At 37.1% G+C, this 22,267-nt stretch overlaps 1 protein-coding gene and 1 pseudogene across 1 annotated transcript; one reads left to right on the top strand and one right to left on the bottom strand.

The window, feature by feature from the left end:
- Positions 1-1,351: 1,351 nt before the first annotated feature.
- LOC117195505 (DNA-directed RNA polymerases I, II, and III subunit RPABC4-like) lies at positions 1,352-1,543 on the bottom strand (annotated as a pseudogene).
- NIPA2 (NIPA magnesium transporter 2) lies at positions 1,495-21,986 on the top strand. Its single transcript, XM_033400213.1, has 6 exons — positions 1,495-1,634; positions 6,102-6,332; positions 7,726-7,782; positions 15,023-15,113; positions 16,302-16,462; positions 19,833-21,986. The coding sequence occupies exons 2-6, from the start codon at positions 6,194-6,196 to the stop codon at positions 20,465-20,467; spliced, it is 1,083 nt and encodes a 360-aa protein (XP_033256104.1). The 5' UTR covers positions 1,495-1,634; positions 6,102-6,193; the 3' UTR covers positions 20,468-21,986.
- Positions 21,987-22,267: the final 281 nt, after the last annotated feature.

Here is a 22,267-nt window from a genome sequence, read left to right as displayed (position 1 = left end):
CCAGTGGGAAAGGCTAAAGGCTGAGGAGACCTGGATTCTAGTCCTGGGTCTCCTACCCACCAACTGCATGAGAAGTTACTTAACATCTCTGTGCCTGTTTTCTCATCATGAGGCTCTTATCACATTTCTTTTCAAGCTTTTTCGAAAATGAAATGTCAGGAGTGCTGTGACAAGTTTAAAGCTGTAAATGTACTTCAGTTAGTATAATTTTTAAAGTTAGCTAACTTTGGTGATTGATGATAAGTCATTTTGCAAAGCAAAATTTTTTTGGGTTTTTTTTTTTTTTTTTTTTTTTTGGCCGTGCTGTGTGGCTTGTGGGGTCTTTCCCCTGCCAGGTATTGAACACAGGGCCATGGCAGGGAGAGCACCAAGTCCTAACCACTGGACCACCAGGGAACTTTGTTTTGGAACTCTAACTCCCAAGACAAATCTTAATTTAGGCCTTTTGTATAGGTGTTAGAATGCTAGTCCATGTTTTCCTGTTCCTTAAATTATGTGTTCTCCACGTTTTAGAAGGAGGTAGACCAATTTCATAATTATTTTCTTTGAGCTATATTAATTTCATTTTTGACATAATTGCATTTAATGGAAGTTAACAGTATAAGTATTCATAGATATTGGTGAAATCAGTAGTGAAAATTAAGTGTGTTAAAGTTTAGAAAGAACAAGCTGAAAATTCTAAGAGTCTGAGTGTGTTTAAAATTTGAATAGTTTATTTTCAGAATTCTCCCTTAGCTGTGGAATTCTTAAGGACAGGAACTTCTGGTCATCTTTATAACTCCAATGCCTGGCACATCGTAGCTACTCAGTGTATGTTTCTTGAACAGATGGCCACATATAAATAAACAGTAACAGCCAGGGGTAGGGGATTGGGACCTTCCACCTGAGACCCTTTAAGAGGTAACATGGGCAGGTTACCACCTGGAGCTCGTCATATCTGGTTTGGGAACCTAGATGAAGTGAAACTTAGCAAGTTTTCTTTTTTAGCTGTCTTTAAACCTGGCCCTGCCTCATAGCTAATCCTTAAGAAATAAAAAATAGTCTCTGTTTCAGGCTCTCTTGGCTATGATTGACCTTCAGTTACACAGAGTAGGAATAGAACATTACCAGGTCAGCGAATAGTGAAGCAACTATTCCTTTCAGGACATTCACACTGATGTCCTATTTTCTTTCCTTTTTTTTTTTTAATTGAACAAAAAGTAATATCTTTATATAAACTATTAATAGATCTCTAAATACAATATGGTTTTTAAAATGAAATTATGTATATATAGTTGTATTCATGAAGTACACTAATCAAAAGCTATACAACAACATTAACAGCAAATCCAAATACAAATGAAGATAGTCCTCAGAATATCATGTTTCACCGAGCATCAAAAACCACCCATCTTTTAGTCCTTTTCTTGTGCATTATTCTGTATCCACATTCTCTGCCTCAGACTGGATCCTGTAATTTTATTTCATTTTCTGTGTGACATTCTCCACAGGTATATATCACTGGCTGCTGCTTTGGGGGTTGAACGTCCTTCTGTGTGTCCATTGTTGTCCCCACATAGTGCGGAGGAACTTCTCTGCACTTCCAAGCAGATTCCGACTTGCCGCTGTGTCCACGGACGTCCTGTTTTCAAACTGTAAGTGAAATGAGATGATTCATTTACTTAGTTTAGTGGCTGAAGGCTGCTTTATAACTTGATGGCATGTAACTTTTATGTTACTTGGCACCCTTCCCCACCCACGTACACATCATTGTAGTTCAGTAAGTGAACGAACAAGCACAACAAGTAACCTTAATTCTAGAAAAGCTTATAAATCGTATTTGCCACTATAAATGAGTGCCTTTTGTGGAGAAACCACTACAAAGAACCAGTCATTGTCTTTAAGAAACTTAGAATTTATCTTTGAACATAGAACAGTAATTAAGAAATAAATTTTATGAAGCTGTCTGTAAATAAAATGAGTGCAAAGGAGAGAAAATGCCTGTGGGCTCTAGCTACTCGAGAAGTCTTTGTAGCATAGCTTGAAGTGTGACCTGGCCTGGAGTGAAGAGCAGCCTCTAAGTAGTGGAAAGGAGGATGGGAGGGCTGTAGTGTGGCTGGGCACTGATGACTTGTCTCAAGGGAGCCATGATCCTGTGTTGGGAAATGAAGTGGGCACGAGGGGTACAGCTCTCCAAAGCCACATGCATAATAAATGATTGAACCAACTGCTCAAAAAAGGCCTTCTGTCTACTTTTGTGTGTTTGAAATTTTCCACAATAAGTCAATAGCAATAAAAAAAAAGAGGGAAAAAGATTTTAAATAGCATCATGCAACTTTATGTAACAAGTGGAAAAAATTTATATGTAGACATAGTAAAGTTAAGAATAGTGAACTTTCAGTGATCTTTGGATAAAATGAGTAAGATTACATTATAAGGTATTGGTTTAATCACCTCTTCTTCACTTTGTTGGTTGGGGGTAGGGTGTGGATTCCCTCCCTTTGACACTGGACATGTGAGAGCAGTTTATTAGACAGCAGTTTATTAGTCACTTTTACTCATCGAGGAGGAGGACACCGCATACCACACAGGGCCACACGGGGGCTGCAGAGAAAGAACCAGGGAATGTGGAGGCAGGCTTTGTAGTGCAAGAGGTTGAGGGGCCCCTTGGTTCCTGCAGGAGGATGTGATTAGCTGGTTTTAATAATTCTGCAGTCTGTCAAGGCAGTGAAGCCCACTACTCAAGGATAAGCAGGAAATGTGCCTGGTCCCCATGATAAGTAGAGTTGTTTGGCTTCGGGACCTAGCCATGAAAGCAGAGTGGGGGAGGGCAGGAACTTGTGGTCAGGTCATCCCAGTTTTACCAGGTGTCAAGGCAGCACAATATATTGGGTCTTAATTTTAGACCTTACACCACTAACTTGCATTTAGTGAAATTTAACATTAAATGTTAGTAAATATTAGTAAATTAGTAGTTACACATTTGGCATTTGAAGGTCAGGTTTATATAATTAAAGTCTGAATTTGTATTTGTGAGGCTATCATTATACTGGGATTGGAATTACAGATAAACCTGACTTGTTTCTGGATATCATCCTTGCAGATAACAAAGTTCCATCTTATTGATTCCAGAACATTCAGACTATAATTTGGCTTGTTCTGTTCAGACCTTCAAAAGGGAGATTTTTGAAGATTTAAGTAGTTATTTCCTCAGTAGAACTTGTATGAATCATAATTACGAACATTGTTCCATGAACGTAACGGTTGAAGGAGGAGGTTTCATTAAAGTTAGGTGACTCTTGCTCATTAGAAGGATATACCTGCCAAGTGGGCTGACGTGTTTGGTAGCCAGGTTTCTTTACTCCCATTTTCCAGCCGTTATTACTATTATCTTTGCATGTTCACTTGTATGTGGTACTATGACTTCCCAGTATACTTTGACAACTTTTTACAGTTCTTCAGTTTATAGTCTATAAGATAGTGGTTACATTTTAGGATGCTGATATGAGTGATGCAGTGGTTTTCTGTCTACTAATGACCACTCATGAATAGCCAACTTTATTTTTTAGGACCAATTATATGATTCCAAACATGTATTGAGACATGAGACTGCCAGATAGCTGAGTACACAGGATAAAAAAAGGTGACTCGTGCAGGAGCCCAGGAGCTGGCATTCTGCTGAGGGTGACTGGGCCATAAACGTGGATAAACCAGTTGTTCACGGTGTGGTGGGAACCTGTAAGCACTTATTTTTGTTATAATTTTTTTTTTCTTTTGGTGATAGAGCAGTTTAATTGTAGATTTGAAATTTATCTTTCATTTTTGTACTTTTACTTATTGATAAGAAGTAGAAGTAAAGGAATTGATTCAAACTAAGCCACCAGATTTGAAAAACTATAGCATATTTGCAGAGAGCTTCATTCCTTTGTGTTTAAGTATATTGTCAAATCTTTGGTATTCAATTACAGTAAGTACCGTTTTTAAGATGTTTTTTCATACCTGGAAGTTTAGTGTCAAAAGTTTTGTTCGTTTGTTTTGAGGTATAATTAACCTGTAACACTATGTTAGTTCTGAGTGTACAACATAGTGATTTGATATTTCTATATGTTACAGAAATGATCACCATAATAAGCCTAATTACCATCTATCACCGTGCAAAGATATTACATTGTTATTGACTGTATTCCCCATAGTGTACCTTTCATCCCGGTTTCATTTATTTTGTAACTGGAAGTTTGTACCCCTTAATCTCCCTCACCTATTTCTCTTATCCCCCAACCCCCTGTTATAATCTGTCGCTTGTCTGTCTCCCCATTGAAGTCTAAAAGCTATTACCATTTTATCCAGAGAGCTTATCATAATGCTTAGTGCACATAGTATATGTTCAGTAAAAGCTGTTTGAGTGGATGGATAAGGTAATTGAGGGGCTAGGTAGATAGGAAGTTAAGTTCCTTTTATGAAAAGCCTGAGTCCCATAACCTGAAGAATGGAAACATTTGGCTAGTTAGTGAGGGTTAATGACTAAGGATCCTGACTGAGTTGCAGATTAGTTCTGGGATTCAGTTGTTGAATTGTGGGACTAAAAATCTCAGGACATACCAGAAAGTTGGACTGGCAGTTAGTTATAACCAATCATAAATCTTGCAGCTAAGTAAATGTTTTTACCTCCACTTTCTACACTTTGCTTTAGTTTGTTTGTCAGCAGAGTTCTGAGTTTTGGCTATTTGGAAAAAGAATTGCAGTCTTTGGTATGCCACTGCATCCTTTCTGGCCTTATGACTCAAGTCCTCTAGGTCCCATGGCCCTCATGTTCTCTAAAAAGTCCACCAGTACTATACATACACCCTGGCAAACATTTGTCTGTTAGAATCATCATCCTCTGCTCACAAAATAATGTGACATCTGCCTTCTCCTTACACACCCCCAAATAGGCTAAATAAGAAATAAATTACCAAATACTTATGTCTACATAGATTTCTAAGAAGAAAATATATGAGTGAGAAAATTTTTTCTCTGTATAGATTATTCAAAAAGGACACATTTGTGAAATTGGTAAATGTATTTGCAGACTAGATTTGTATGTTTTTATGCCTGACTTTCATTCTGTAGAAGTTTTTTTTCTTTTTTGGTGAAACTAACTTTTAAAATATGTATTTATTTATTTATTTATTTTACTTATTTAACTTTTGGCCACACTGCGCTGCATGCAGAATCTTAGTTCCCCGACCAGGGATTGAACCTGTACCCCCTGCAGTGGGAGCACAGAGTCATAACCACTGGACTGGCAGGGAAGTCCCTAGAAGGTTTTGTCTTAAAAGCAAAGTTTTGTTACTATGGACTATCCAGCTAAGACTGGAAACATTTTAAAAATATGAAACCACAGTTTATAAAATCAATTTAAATGTTTTATTTTTAATTTTTTCCCCAGTTTTATTGTTATAGCTGATATGTAACACTGTATTAGTTTAAGGTGTACCAGATAATGTATATATTACAAAATGATTACCACATTAAGTTTGGTTAACATTCATTACCACACAAGAGTTACACATTTTTTTTCTTGTGATGAGAACTTTTAAGATCTACTGCCTTAGCCATGTTCGAATATACAATACGGTATTATTAACTATGTTACTGTGCTGTACATTACATCCCCATGACTTATTTATCTTGTAACTGGAAGGTTGTACCTTTTAACCACCTTCACTCCTACCCCCTACCTGCTAACTCTGGGAGCTCTCTGTTTCTATTAGTTCAGTTTTTGTTTTGGTTTTTTTTTGGTCACACCGCATGGCATGTGGGATCTTAATTCCCCAACCAGGGATCAAACCCTCTCCCCCTGCAGTGGAAGTTTGGAGTCTTAACCACTGAACCGCTAGGGAAGTCCCTGTGAGTTCAGTTTTTAAGTATGGTTTTATATCAAGATCCCATCTTTCGCCATAATTGGAAGAAATATAATTAGATTAGCACTAAATACAAATGGTAAATATATTGATGTTAATTAATAGTACCAATAGAAATGTTATTATTTTATGAAAAGAGAAGGAGTAAAATTTTGAATTGTATATGGTCATGCATCCTGTCATTCTGTGAAAAATCTCATTTTCTTTTGCATCATTTAGATTTGAAGACTGCATCATCCTGCCTCCAGCACCAGCAGTTTCTCTGTTCTTGATCAATGTGATTCACAGGAATTTTTAAAGTAACAAACGAAATGAGCCAGGGCCGTGGAAAATATGACTTTTATATTGGTCTGGGATTGGCTATGAGCTCCAGCATTTTCATTGGAGGGAGTTTCATTTTGAAAAAAAAAGGCCTTCTGCGACTTGCCAGAAAAGGCTCCATGAGAGCAGGTAGGTTATTTATGCCCTATGTGACTTTGAAATGACATCAGTGTATGCTTATGTACTTGGGTTCTTTGACTGTAGAAGACCATATCTTCATTCCTAGTGACTATATTTAAAACTTTGAACTGTGCAAGAGTTGTAAATGTTTATAGAGAATCATTTTTGTAATGAGAAAAATAAAAAGTAAGAAGATGTCAAAATAAGTTAACTACTCGCTCTTGGAGTTATTATCAAAGTGGGAGTAGGGACCAATGCCCAATTAGCATCCAGCCTTTCCTTTAAATTTTGATCTGACTGCAGAGAAGGAAATGAAGGTATGTGGATAGAATCAGAATCCTATTGAAGGCTAGGATCTTTTGTCTATGATAGTAAAAGTTTAACTTTTCCTTAGACATTTTTTCTGATGATCTCCAGTTGGCAGGAAGGAAAGAGAGGGCTTCCTAAGGTTGAAGTGTACTCAGTTGCGTGAAATTCTGATGGGTGGTGTAGGTTGATCCCCAGAAATTACTGATAAGTCACGAGACCCTGGGGGATGCCCAGTGTGATTGAACCCCCCTGACTTCGTCTGGTGCATCATAACAGCTCTCAGAATTATTTTGCATTCTGGTCATGTTCTGTCATTCAGCCTCTGCCCCAGTTCTGACCTCATAGGAAAACCTGCTTTGGCAGTAAAAAATGTTACCTCTTCTTTTCTGTGCCATCTCTATGGCCAAACCTAATTAAACTCTCTTAAAACATTGGCCTCTATTAGATTTAGTGCAGAGAGGAGAAAGTATTGGCATATGCTGCTTGAACAAGTGTATCCTCATTCCTAAGGCAGGTACTCATTGCCCATGTGGATACGCTTGTCGAGGGGTTCATTCACTTTGGCTTTTTCTTTTGAACAACGGCTTAAGTACTGATTGCTTTCGGATCTTATTAGTTTAGACTGGAGGAAAGTCAAGTAAAAAGGCAGCATGAGCATCCTGGAAGCCCCACACTGTGAGCAGTGCTCAGTCTTTTTATGTCTGGTCAATATAGGACCCCTTTCTCCAAGGTTACTACCTCATAAGTGGGGCTCACCCACACCTAAGTGGCTTGTCCACTATCTGATTCATTTGAAGTTGGGCTACTTCTTATAGGTTCAGTTTCTTTATTTATTGAAACTGAGTTCACAAAACAAAAGAATGAAGTATGAACTGAATTTGCGTCACTCACATTCACATCCTCACATTCCCTTTTCTAAGATAATCATAAAAATATTATCTAAGAAATCCTGTATGTAATCATGATGAAATCTTTATTCAATGTAGTAATAATTAGCAAATGATACTTTAAAATCTGTCATTACTAATAGTTGTCATAAATTTATTGAAGTCTGGCACTCTTCCAAAGAGGTGAAATATGTTTTCATTCACAGGTCAAGGTGGCCATGCATATCTTAAAGAATGGTTGTGGTGGGCTGGACTGCTATCAAGTATGTATAGAGGACATTTCAAGAAAATATTATAGCTGTATATTGAAATATTTACATATACTATTACAGCCTCATATTACCAGCAGTTTTAAAACTTTAAATAAATTCTGTTTTTGTAAATGAACAAAACACAAAATATGTAAAATTTAAGCCTGTAAAAGTCATTTTGCAGTTTAATAGCTTATTTAATTTGAATGAGAAGACATTTACTTAATTTGAATGAGAAGACATTTACTTGATTAAAACATGTCTGATATATATATGTATTTTTTAAAATTATGCTCAGTTTAAAAAGGTAATTTTGAAAGTGAAAGATCATAGAACACATCCTGTTTTTAATTCCTGTCCCTCCATTAATTTTCATTCTAAATTGGAAATGAGATATGCATTTGAGAAGACTGTCCATGCTTATTTTGATGATTACCTTTTAAAGGGTACATGGAAAAAGTGATCCTTAAGACACTAAGCCTTCAAAGTATTCAAGATTAAATTATGTAAACTTTTTTCTAAGTTTAAGGGCAGTTGAAATAAGAAAGAGACTGATTTGACTATTCATTCAGCAAATATTTCTTGATCAGTTTTTGTATGCCAGTTGTTCTAGGTGCTGGAGATATAGCAAACAGAATACACAAACAAAAAAATTCTTAACCACATGAGACTTTACATTCTACATGGACAACAAAATAAACAAGATAAAATGTGTATTAGTGATAAATGTTAACACTTGCTAGAAGTAAAGTAGGGAAGGGATGTAATAAAGTGAAGGATGGATAGGTTTAGATTTTAGTTAGGGGGCCAGGGCAGCCCTCCCTGGAAAGATAATATTTGAGTAAAAGACATAAAGGAATTGAGGAAGCTGGCCATATGGATATTTGGGGGAAGAACATTTTAAGCAGGAGGAAGTAATAAATATGAAGGCCATGAGGCAGGACCATGCCTGGCCTTTTAAAGTGTGGTAGGCAGAATCCAAGATAGCCCACAAAGATCCTCATCCCCTGGTGGTCACATCTTTCTATGATCCCCTTTCACATTGAATTAGTGCTGACCTGGTGTGATCAAAGAATACAATGGAATTGATGATGTGACTGAGTTATCAGAGGCGTTAAGGTTTGCCTTGATGATTGTATTGGTCATTCTGAAGCCAGCTACTGTGCTGGGGGACAGTCAGGCAGCCTGAGGAGAGGTCCCCAGTCTATAACCAGTTACTGACTTACCAGTCATGTGAGTAAGTTATCTTGGAACTGGGTCCTCCAGATTGTAGCAAGGTACAGGTTGCAGATCGTATCTTGACTGCAACCTCTTGAAAAACCCTGAGTGGGAAGTACCTACTGATCAACAGAAACTATGAGAAACCGTTAAGTCTTGACCAACAGAAAACATGGCTTTTGTTGTTTTAAGCTGCCAGTTTTGGGGGGTGCTTTGTTATACAGTACTGGATTACTAAAACCTCAGGAAACATTAAAGAGGCAAGAATAGTAAGGGAGTGGATATGCAGGGAAGCAGTAGGGGTAAGTTTAGAGAAGTAATAAGGGCCTAGATCATGTGGGGCTTTGTAGGTTATAGAAAGGACTTTGACTTTTATGTTTGATGGGGAGTCATTGGAGGCTTGAGTTAAGAGGTAACCTGATCGGACTCAGGTTTTAATAGGAACTCTCAGGCTGCTGTGTTGAGGCACAGACTGCATAGGTGCAAAAGCAGAGAAACCTTGTAAGAAGCTATTGAAATAATTAGGTAAGAGGTTGTGATGGCATGGACCCAGAGTAATAGCAGTGAGTATGGTGAGAAGTGGTAGAATTCTGGATGTGTTTTGAAGCTAAAACTAATAAGATTTGCTGAAAATAAGTTAAAAGTCTGGACAGGATATAAAAAAGCATCCTCTTAAAAGCATTAAAGAGCTAACATGTTAGTGAAGAATTAGCTAGCCTAGATCAGGGAAAAGCATAGAGCTCAGGATAAGCTGGAGATACTTCTGCCCTAGAGGTAATCGCAGACTCCAGAGCAGGCAGTTGAAAGAGAGAACTTGTGAACTGGACTAATAAGGGTCAGTTAGGTGATGCCACCTGGGGAGTCTGGGTGGTGGATATATAGCTGTCATTTATATTTTATTCTGTTTTTCTGAAAATTTGAAGTGTTGTATTATTCTTTAAACTTTTGAAAAAATCTTTTAAAATGGGTGGTATATTTAAATCCAGATATATCAATAACTACTGTACACGAAATGCCCCAGTTAAAAGGCAAAGATTATTCTACTGGAATTATAAAAACAAATAACAAACAAAAACAACTACATGCCTTTTACAAGGGCCACTGAAAAACATGAGATACAGAACGGCTGAAAGGGAAGGATGGGAAAACATCCCTGAAAAAAGTTGAGATTTCTGTTATTGATATTAGAAAAAGTATAATTCAAAGCAAAAAACAATACTAGAGACAGAGGATTATTTCTTAAGACAAAGGGTTCAACTCAGGAAGTTTAACAGTTCTAACTTTATTTAATAATATGGCCTTACATACAAAGCAGCAGTTGACAGAATAGCAAGGAGAAATAGACAAATCCAAAATCATACAGTGAGATTTTAATGTAACACTCTGAGCAGTTGATGGGGAAAGCAGAGTAAAATCTTAAGGTGATAGAAAATTTGAACAGCAGATTTAACACACTTAAGTCACTGAACTCAGCAACTTAAGATCTACATTCTTTTTAAGTGCATATGGAATATTGATGCACATGGACTGTTTGCAGGACCATAAAGCCAGTCTTTAATTTTTCAAAGGATTTGATGAAGTCTTTTCACAGATCATTATATTAGAAATAGTAACAAAAAGATATTGTGAAAAACACGTGTGGAAACTTAGAAATATGCTTTATGTAACCCATGGTTCAAAGAAGTCAGAATGGAAATTAGAAAATATTTTTAAAATATGTTTAATTTAGAAAATACTTCAATATGTTGATACAAAGTACAGAATATCATAATTTGTGGAATATAACTGAAGTAATTAGAGTAAAATTTATGGTTTCAAATAAATATAATTGAAAATGAGAAAGGTGAGGCATCTAGTTCAAGAAAATAGAAAAAGAATGGCAGAATAAACCCCAAAATGTAGAAGGAAATAAAGAGAAAAGCTGAAATTATTTAAATAGAAAACAGGGCATTAAAGCAAATATTTGGGTCTGTGATCAGGATAATGAACTTGGTAAACCTTGAAACTGATCAAGAAAAGGAGAAGGTAGAATAGCTAGGTGATGTAATTAGGGTTTTCTAGGTATTAACAGGATGTTATGAAAAATTTATTCCAGTTGATAAAAAAACGTAGACAGAATATCTTGAAAAGTAAAATTTATCAACACTCATGAGGAAATAGAAAACTGGAATACTCCTCTAACTTAACACAGTTGAATCTATAATTTTAAAACCTACGCATATGGGACTTCCCTGGTGGTCCAGTGGTAAAGAATCCGCCTTCCAAAGCAGGGGATGTGGGTTTGATCCCTGGTCAGGGAACTAAGATCCCACATGCCACGGGGCAACTAAGCCTGTGCACCTCAACTACTGAGCCTGCACGCCTCAACTAGGAGCCTGCGTGCCACGACTATAGAACCCACATGCCACAGCTAGAGAGAAAACCTGCATGTCACAACTAGAGAGCCCACACACTGCAATGAAAGATCCCGCATGCCACAACTAAGACCAAACGCAGCCAAAAAAAATACCTTTGCATATACTAAACCTTGGGCCCAGATGGTTTCATTGGTAAATTTTTCAGTCATTTAAAGAAGAAATGATTGTAGTCTTGAGAAATTTCCTAATAATAGAAAAAGCAGTATATATTCCTTCACTCTTCTTAAAAAGCTAGCATAATTCTAATGCCAAAAGCTGATTAGGACAGGATAAGAAAGGAAAAATCAAGTCTAGTCTCATTCACGAACATATATGTAAAAATTACAAATAAAATGGTATAGCATGAACAAGTTAGATTTATTCTGTTGATGCAAAGTTGGCATAGTACTGGAAAACCAATCACTGTAATTTACCATGTTAAATTGAAGGAGAAAAATTATTTCAGTAAAATTCAGCTATTCATGACTATAAAGAAACCACTTCAAATTAATAATTTAAGTGAATTTCCTTAATATGATATAGGATTTCTAAGACAAAACCCCAAAAAAAAAAAAAAAAAAACGCTAACAAAAGAAAGCCAAAACCAACAATTGCCCAGTAAACACAAAAATGGGGAAATATTGAAGACTTAACTTTTTGGAACTGGGAACAAGCAAATAACCTCTCATCACTTTTTCAATATTTTACTGGAATTTCTAGCCAATGCAGAAAGTCAAGGGGAGAAAATAGGATTAGAAAGGAACATATAAACTGTTGTTATTTGCTGATTATATGATTGTGGGTATAAGAATTCCAAAGAACATACAGATGAGTTGTAAATTTAAAATTTAGCAAGGTTGTTGGATACAAAGTTAGTATACAAAACTTAGCTGTGTTTCTATATATCAGCAACAATTAGAAAATGAAATGTTAAAATGTTACCATCAGCATATAATTTTAAGAAACAGGAATTAGTTATAAATCTAACAAAAGATGGTAAAGATTCCCACAGAGGAAATGAAAACATTACTGAGACGAATAGTAGAGGGATATGTCATTTTCATGGATTGAAAGATTCAACAATACAACAATAGTTTTGTATTTGTATTCAACAAATACAACAATAGTTGTAAGTGTAAAATTGTCGTTTCTCTCCATGCTCATATATGGATTAATGCTATTCCATTTGAAACTAGGTTGTTAGGTGGTACATGATAATTGATTTTAAATTTTGTGTGGAAATACAGAAGTCTAAGAAAAGCAAAGATACTCTTTAAGAAGAAAAGGTGAAAGGACTTGTTCTATTGGATATCAAGACTTAATGAAGTTACACTAATTAAGTCAGGATGGTATTATAACAAGATAGATACATGAGCCAATAGAATAGGTCCATGGGCAGTATATTTATGACAGAGGTGGTATTGAAATAGGGAAGTGTACTTTTCAGTAAATATTGCTGTAACAATCCATCTGGAAAAGAAAATAGGGTTCCTACTTCACTCTGTATAAAGATCAACTCCAGGTGGTTTATAAGCTTAAACATGAAAGCAGAACACTAAAGGATTTAGAGGATAAAGAATTTTGAGACAGATTTCTTGTACAAGTTGTATGAAGCACTAACCATAAAGGAAGATATTTTAAAATTTGACATTGAAATTAAGAACTTTTTTAAAAAAATAAATTTATTTATTTATTTTTGGCTGCGTTGGGTCTTCGTTGCTGTGCGCAGGCTTTCTCTAGTGCGGCGAGCGGGGGCTGCTCTTCATTGTGGTGCACAGGCTTCTCGTTGCGGTGGCTTCTCTTGTGGAGCACAGGCTCTAGGCGAGTGGGCTTCAGTCGTTGTGGCACGTGGGCTGAGTAGTTGGGGCGCGCGAGCTCAGTAGTCAGGGTGCACGGGCTTAGTTGCTCCATGGCATGGGGAATCTTCCTGGACCAGGGCTTTGAACCCGTGTCCCCTGCACTGGCAGGTGGATTCTTAACCACTGCGCCACCAGGGAAGCCCCAAGATCTTTTTTCTTTTCTTTTTTTTAAATAAATTTATTTTATTATTTTATTTTTTGGCTGTGTTGGGTTTTTGTTGCTGCGTGCAGGCTTTTCTCTGGTTGCGGTGAGCGGGGGCTACTCTTTGTTGCAGTGCGCAGGCTTCTCATCGTGGTGGCTTCTCTTGTTGCGGAGCATGGGCTCTAGGCGCATGGGCTTCAGTAGTTGTGGTGCGTGGGCTTCAGTAGTTGTGGCACACGGGCTCTAGAGCGCAGGCTCAGTAGTTGTGGCGCACGGGCTTAGTTGCTCCATGGCATGTGGGATCTTCCCAGACCAGGGCTCGAACTCGTGTCCGCTGGATTGGCAGGTGGATTCTTAACCACTGTGCCACCAGGGAAGCCCCCAAGAACTTTTTTGATTACAAGAGTTTAAGAGAATAAAAAAAAGCAGGTCATGGTATAAAAAAAAAATGCTTTTAACCAACAAAAGATTTGTGTTCAAAATATATAAAGAATTACCTAGAATCAATAAGAGAAAACAAATAGCTTAATAGACAGGGAAAAACCTTGAACAGCTACTTCACTAAAAGATTTCACTTGGCCAATAAATATGAAAAGGGAAAATGCAAATTGAAAGCATAATAAAATAATCCCATTTCCCATTAACAGATTAGCCAACTTTAAAATCTGACAATACTAAATGTTGGGGAGAGTGAGAGACAAAGGATATTTGGCATAACCATTTTGAAAATAGTAGCCAAGAGTGATCGTTTTATGAGATCACATGTCCCTCTCCTGCTAAAATTCCCCAGTGGCTTTTCAGCTCAGTTAAAATCCATTGTGAGACTCTCCCTGGCTTCTCTCCCCCTGGCTCACTTTGCTGGAGCCACCCTGGCTTCCTTGCTGTTCAGACATGCCAGACATTGTCTTGAGTCAAAGTTCTGTACTTGCTCTTCTCCCTGCTTGGGATGTCTGTCCCCCTTCCCCATACCCATAGCTGCTGGTAAATCCCTCACTCCATATCAGATTGGTCAGAATTACCTATCAGAGCATCTTTGCCTGGCACCATGTCCTGCCCGTCACCAGCTCTCCATTCCTTTCCCTTGCTTTGTTTTCTTCATAGCACACTTAAATACTTGACATATGTGTTTTGTCTGTTTTCCCTCACTAAAATGTAACTCTTAGGAGGGTGGTATCTTTATTTTGCTCTCTGATGTATTTCCTGATGCTAGAACAGCATCTGGCACATAGTAGGAACCTAAGAATACCTTTTGAATGTAAGAGTTGGGTTTTAAAAAAGAAAAGAGCTAGTGAAAAAGACTTGGGAGAAGTGCTTTCGTATCATTTTTAGCTGATTTGTGTTTGTTGTCATAGGATGTAAATATCTATTAAAATTTTTAATTTAAACACCTATATAAACATAAATTAGATGTCTTCCATTGAAATTATAGATTTGTATTGTTTCTAATGGGTTTGAACTCTATTCTAATGTTGCTAATTTACAGGAGAACCCTTGTGAATAGATGGGAGAAAATACAGAAATTACTAGATATGATTCAAATAGTATGTTAAAAAATAAATGTAAATAAAATGCAGGCATTTCCGTTTTGACTAGATATGTTCCTATCTGAGAGTTTTCTCTTGTTGTCTGTCTCCAAGTGGGAGCTGGCGAGGTGGCCAACTTTGCTGCGTATGCCTTTGCACCAGCCACCCTAGTGACTCCGTTAGGGGCACTCAGTGTCCTAGTGAGGTAAGGACCCTACTCATCACATGTAGAAACAACAGCTAGGGTTTCAGCCTTCAGCCTGTGAAGTTTTCAGTACCATCTAACCACACATGGTCTGCATAATTTATGTTTAAGCAACGTGGAGAACTTTTTATGCTGCGTAGTAATTTGCTTTTGAAATGTTACCCTCTGTGCGGAGGCAAGCTATCAAGTTGTGGGAGAAGATGCTTTTATTCTGTGTCTTGCTTGTGTTCAAAGTCAGCACTAGTTCTACTTTAATTTCAGTTTTTTAAAACTCCAAGTTGCACTTGTTACAATATTTATCATTTGATACATGTATACTTTGGTAGGTGGTGGTTGGTGATGAATAGATTGTACCTTCTACAGAAAATCATTGATTGGGGCATGGTTGAAGACTGGCCCAGGATCCTTGTTTGGAAGGAGCAGTACAAGACTTGTCCTGTTTCTGTTATTTTAATCATTAGCGCAAACAGCTAAGCCCATATTGAAGTCTGGATTTTGGCTACTATTCCCAAAGTTGGTTGGTTGATAGGTATTTTTATTTTTAAAGATAGTACTTTATAAATCAATGTAGTATGCAAATTATATAATTTTCAAGATACTATATATTATACATAATATATAAAGATATAAGATGTTATGTATTATATATAATAAATAAAGATATATTATGGCATGTGTCTTTTATCCTTAATTTTTGTATATTATGCCATTATTATATTTATAGGTTTATATTTTTTAAAGATTTTGATAAAACTAGTTATAAATTATTAAAACTTGATAATATAATAGGCAAATTACATAGAATTAAATGAAAATGTACAAAGGATGCATCAACCAGTAGGGATAAATTAAAGTTGAGCAAATATTAAGCATTGGTTTGGACATAGATTCTTAAATAGAATATACATTTGTACCATAGCTCTGTTTATTATAAATTTCACATTGATGTACTACAGTAGAAAGATGGTAACTATACTGGTTTAGTGTATGATGAAACAGGTGGTTCCCAGAAACTTTCGTTTTATGATTGAATTTGCATTTTCTTTACTTTGGCTGAAAGCCAGAATCTTTATACGCTCACAGTGTTTTAGTTTGAGTTCATTAGTTTAAATTCTGAGTTGTGTTGATATTTAAAAATGAGAAAAGTAGCTGATTATTTTAATATTCTCCACCTTCTCCCCATTTTAGTGCTATTCTTTCTTCATACTTTCTAAATGAAAGACTTAACCTTCATGGAAAAATTGGATGTTTGCTGAGTATTCTGGGATCTACAGTTATGGTTATTCATGCTCCAAAAGAAGAGGAGATTGAGACTTTAAATGAAATGTCTCACAAGCTAGGAGATCCAGGTAAAAAAAAAGAAAAGCTTTATTGGTCTTACTGTATTTTACTTTTCAACATAGTTTTTATTGAATCAAAATTTTATGTGCATATGAAGAGGCCAGTTGTCCTACAAGGCTTATCAGGGAAATTGCAGTCATTTTCTTCCCCTGGCAGCCCCTCCGCCCTTGTTTCTTTTGTTCTTTAACTTGGTATCTCTAAATCAGGGGTCCCCAACCCCCAGGCCGTGGACTGGTACCAGGCCGAGGCCTGTTAGGAACTGGGCCGCCCGGTAGGAGGTGAGCAGCAAATGAGCAAAGCTTCACCTGCCCCTGCCGCCGCCCATTGCTTGCATTACTGCCTGAACCATCCCCCACCCCCACCACCAGTCTTCCACAAAACCAGCCTCTGGTGCCAAAAGGGTCGGGGACTGCTGCTCTAAATAACATGCTATATTGCTACTACTTCCTTGCCTTTAGGCATTATTATATCTATTACCAGTTGTATCTATTTAGTTTTGTTTAAATGATTTGTTTTACATTATTGTCACTACATAACTTTTATTCTCAGCTTGGACATACAGTACATTATGATTACTTTTCCCTTCCTTTCTTGTGACTTCTGATTTTCCTGAACTAATAATGATCTTATTTGCTTAGTTTTCTACAAATTTATCAGTCCATTCTGAAATTTTTCCCCTGTGATCTAATTCTACTCTCAGTAATTTCAGACATATTTGGTGTTCCTGCAGTGTCATCTCTTATGGAACTCTCTCTCTAAGAGCCTTGTTTGGCCTCAATTTAGACTGATGTCTTGAGGCCACTAGCAGAGTCAACATCCTGGGTTCCTTCACCAGCATCCTGGGGGATCCCTTTCACTTTTGCTTTTTCGTGGATCTCTTATCTCCCAAATCCTGGGTTTGCACCCTCATTTTGCTGGAGCCACTCTTGTAGGAGACAAGAGAGGCACACAAGAGAGACTTTTTGAGACCCTGCATATATCAAGATGTCTTTAATCTACCATGACCTTATTATCTTCTCACTTCCAGTATTGCTGCTGAGAAATCAAACACAATTGATTTTTTTTTTTTATTTTTGGTTACCTGACCAGGGATTGAACCTGGGTCCTTGGCAGTGAAAGCATGGAGTCCTAACCACTGGACCGCCTGGGAATTCCTGATTCTTTATCTTTTATATGAGACTGATCTTTGGAAACATGTAGGGATGTCCTCTTTGCCCTCATTGTCTGACATTTCCCAGTAATGTGCCTAGATGCGGGTTAATTTTTATCCATTGTGTTAGGTACTTGATGTATCTTTTTTAATTTAAAAAATCATGCCTTACGCTAGAAGCAATTGAAATACTTCTTTGATACTCTTCTTTTTGTGAAATTCTTCTTATTCTTCTTGTTGATTGGACCTCCTGAACTAGACCATCAATTTTCTTACATATTTTTTCCCCATTTTGCCTTTTTACTGTCTTTTGGGGAGATTTCCTCAAATCTTCCAACCCTTCTTTTGAGTTTTTAGTTCTGCTATTGTATTTTTAATTCCAAGAGCTTGGCTTTGTACTTTGATTCCTTTTTTTTTTTTTTTTTTTTTGGTGGCAAAAAACACATAACAAATTCACCCTCCCACCAGTTTCCAGATGTACAGTACAGTATTGTCAGCCACATGCATGGTATGGTGCATCAGGTCCCTGGAGAGTCCTAGGTATTTTAAAGTCTTTATCTGAAAATTTTAATATTTGTGGGCCTCTTTCTATGGTCTGTTTTTTCTTTTGTTTTCAGTCATTTAGTTTTGTCTTTGGACAGTTTCAGTTGAATGCTGGCCATAGTGTATTAAAAAGTGTAAAGGCTCTAAATGATGTTTTCTTCCTTCAGAGAGAATTTAAATTTCTTTGGGTAGGCAGATAAGAGTAAGCAGATGACCTTCAACCTGTAAGCTGGGGCTAGTTTTTTTCCATTTTGCCATTATTCTTGGTCAGAGCCCTTCTGGCTCCCAACTGATAGGCTAGGACTCTCCAGCTTGGCGAGCTGTGGATTGCCAGTGCCTTGTCTCGGCAGCCCAAGACAAGGCGGGCCTCTCTGCTAGTCCTTTGGCCTCCTCACCAGGCTGTCCACTTGGCCCCTCTGACTAGGCGTGTACAGCTCTGTGCCCACAGACACCACACAGAAAATTCGCGGGCGCCTCTTCAGTTCCCTCCTTTCTGGAATCTTGGCCTGTTTTGTCCCAGCTACTTAGCCTAAAATTCCCACTTTTTCTTTTTTTTTTACCTCCTCTGCTGAAACATCCATAAGCCCCAGGTTACCACTCTGCTGGCCTTCGTGCCTATCCTCACTCCTGCTCTAGGTTTGGTGTTTGCCCTGAGGGAACAAGCAGAGGTGTTGGTGCAACCTCAGAGTACTTTCTCTCCAGATTTTGACTGCTTTGATTCCTCTCATATTTCATCTTTGTCTGTCTGAGGAAATTAATGGTAGTTTTTATTGATTTGGGGGGGATGGTAATTTGTCTAATTTGAAGTTTCCTTCTAGACAGAATTAGAGGAGTAAAAAGGTTAAATGACTGTTGTCTGTTTCCTCATCTTAAAATGCAGATGACAGCGTCTGTACTGCAGTGTAATTGTCAGTTGAATGAGTTAATCGGTGCAAATTGCTGAGACAAGTGCCTGGCCCATGGTGCTACACAATCATTACTATTATCATGCTGGGTTCAATTCTCCATATCCAACCTGAACCCTGACAGTTATTTTCATGTTCTCTTACTGATTTGTTTTTTACCCCAGTGGTTGTCCCTAGATATTTTTAAAATTTACTCATTTTAGACAAATGTTGTTTAGCATCTATAAATCGTTGAGCATTCAAGGTCATCTCATGATTTCTCTCCACTAGTTTCTGATTCTGTCTTTGGAGTTAGAGCACCCCAGTGGGTGGGAAGTAGTACAATATTCTAGGATAGACAGCTGTGAATCAGCCTGATGCCGTTTTCTGTAAGTTTGACCCTTTAACAACACAAGGGTTAGGAGCACCCGAGAAAACCCACTTATAGTCCATCCTCCACACCTGAGGTTCCACAGCCACAGATTCAGCCCTCAGATTGTGTAGGACTGCAGTATGTATTAGAAAAAAAATCCACATATAATTGGATCCACGCAGCTCAATCCCATGTTGATCAAGGGATATCTGTATAATTATGAGGCCTAAGATGCTACTTTAAAAATGTTACATGCATAGTAATTTGTGAATATGAAGCATAGTTTAATCTTCCAGTGTGTACTTCTAACTAAATTTTTATGAATGTGCTTTTTTGCTGGGGCAGCAAAAGAAAGCTGATTTTTATGTTAAGGCCACTTCTTTCTCCTTCCTATTGAGGACTTAAATATTTGACTTTGCCTCCTCCAGGTTTTGTGGTCTTTGCAACACTTGTGGTCATTGTGTCCTTGATATTAATCTTTGTGGTGGGACCTCGCCATGGACAGACAAACATTCTTGTGTATATCACAATCTGCTCTGTAATTGGAGCGTTTTCAGTCTCCTGTGTTAAGGGCCTGGGCATTGCTATCAAAGAGCTGTTTGCTGGAAAGCCTGTGCTGCGACATCCCCTGGCCTGGATTCTGCTGCTGAGCCTTATAGTCTGTGTGAGCACACAGATTAATTACCTGAACAGGGCCCTGGACATATTCAACACTTCCATCGTGACTCCAATATATTATGTATTCTTTACAACATCGGTTTTAACTTGCTCAGCTATTCTTTTTAAGGAGTGGCAAGATATGCCTGTTGATGATGTCATTGGTACTCTGAGTGGCTTCTTTACAATCATTGTGGGAATATTCTTATTGCATGCCTTTAAAGACGTCAACTTTAGTCTCGCAAGTCTGCCTGTGTCTTTTAGGAAAGATGAAAAAGTAATGAATGGCAGTCTCTGTAATATGTATGAAGTTCTTAATAATAATGAAGAGAGCTTAACCTGTGGAATTGAACAACACACTGCTGAAAATATCTCCCGAAGAAATGGAAATCTGACAGCTTTTTAATAAGAAAGATGTAATTAAAAGGTTAATCTATAATTGTGTTATAAAGTGAACTTGAGTATCAGAATGTGTCTGAAAAAGCATTGTTCTCAAATAATGTTCTCTAGAGACAATCTTTTTTAAGGTTTCACTAATCTGGACCAAGAAATTACTTTTCTTATATTTAAATGATGGTAGCTCACTAAAATGACCTCAGTACATGGCCACTTTCTTTTAACATTGTATTATTATAGAGGCATTTTAAATTTTCCTTCACCAAAATCTAAATGACTAATGACAGTTTTAAGTCTATAAAAATGCTTTATTTTTTCATTGGTGATGAAACTCTGAAATGTGTATTTGTCATGCCCACTCTATCAATTCTTGACCATTTTAAGGCTTTTTGATTTAAAAAAACAAATTAACTCAATACCTTATCCTGTAATTTACCTTACCTGTAAAAATGACTCCCGTTTGATGAATTATTTTAATTTTGAAATGTTAATTTAAGAGACTCCTAGATTATTAAATGAAGGAAACTCTTTTACAACAAAAACAAAAAAGGTAGGAAATCACCACACTGAAATACTTCTCAGGCAGTGAGTTGTCACCGTGAACATCTGATGGCCTTCCTAGATGGCACCTTGTTAATAAACCAGCGTACCCTTTGTCGGACTACAGCCTGGCTGGTTTTATTCTTCAGTTACTCAGTAATCCCTTGATGCCTGGAACCTTGATTACCATTTTTACATCAGCTCTTGTACTTTTCCATATATTTTCATAAGGAGTTATATTGTCATTTAGCTCTTCTAACAACTCTGGGAAATGAAGTCAGAAGACTAGGGTAATTTCTTAAATTTAGCTCATATTGAAATAAAAAGACAAATTGAAACGAAGTTCTTTTCTAAGTCTGAATGCTCAGAATAAACAGGATATTTGTAAAATATGGTTTCCTTGTACCACATATTTTACTTTGCTTTGTTTGGACCACTATATATTTTGGTTTTTTAAAAAATGTCCATAAAAAAAAAGTTTACAGAAAACTTCAAAAATATGCAAAAAAGGTAGAGTACTATAATTAATTCTATGCAGCTTCAAAACCTGTCACTGATTGATTGGCCTCAAAAATACTGACAACTAATTTGGGTCAGTATCTGGGTTGGGCTTGTTTCCATTCTGCTGCTCCTGCCCAAGGCCCCACAGCTTGGCCCACTGTGTAAGTAGCCACCACAGGAGCCTCACTGTTCACTGGCTTTATCAGGGCAAAGCTGACAGTTTTCAAGTTTCATGAAATAAATTCCATTTTCCCAGTATTGTATCATTGACCCTCTAAGGAGCCTTTGTAGACATTTTTTTCTAACTGCCTCTCTCCATGTAATTTTAACACCACAGATATAACTCTATATTTGTTTATGTACTGTATCTATATCTGTGCTTTGTATACAATAGATAAAAACCAATTTTCACTCCCTTGGGTGTGATATTGCCCTCATTGAGAATGCACAGGTTATTAGTAATAAATTCTTAATTATTTAACATCTTACAGCACTTGAAATTTTTATTTGGTTATTAAGTCTTATAAAAAACTCAGTAGTGTAAATTATTTAAATTTACTCATTAAACTTAAGTTTTCATCATATTCTATACTTTCATTACAGGGTGAGCACAGCTGCTACCTCTTAATCTGCAGCAGAATGCTGGCCCCAGGGTTATTATTTCACATTACAGTTATGTTTTATGTAACTCAAGGTTAAGCAGTACAACAGAATAGTTCACAGACTATATTTGGTGCCATGGATGATGCACCTGGACTTTTTGGTATTA

This window comes from Orcinus orca, chromosome 7 (genome assembly GCF_937001465.1).
Source record: "Orcinus orca chromosome 7, mOrcOrc1.1, whole genome shotgun sequence".
NCBI classification, from domain to species: Eukaryota; Metazoa; Chordata; class Mammalia; order Artiodactyla; family Delphinidae; genus Orcinus; species Orcinus orca.
This window is presented reverse-complemented; position numbering and strand designations above follow the sequence as displayed.

What these genes read in the sequence shown, in the direction of transcription:
- NIPA2 (XM_033400213.1), top strand. Translation starts at nt 6,194, where the DNA reads ATGAGCCAGGGCCGTGGAAAATATGACTTTTATATTGGTCTGGGATTG. An exon ending in AAAAGGCTCCATGAGAGCAG is followed by an intron (nt 6,333 to 7,725) that starts GTAGGTTATTTA and finishes TTTCATTCACAG; the next exon opens with GTCAAGGTGGCCATGCATAT. An exon ending in GCACTCAGTGTCCTAGTGAG is followed by an intron (nt 15,114 to 16,301) that starts GTAAGGACCCTA and finishes TCCCCATTTTAG; the next exon opens with TGCTATTCTTTCTTCATACT.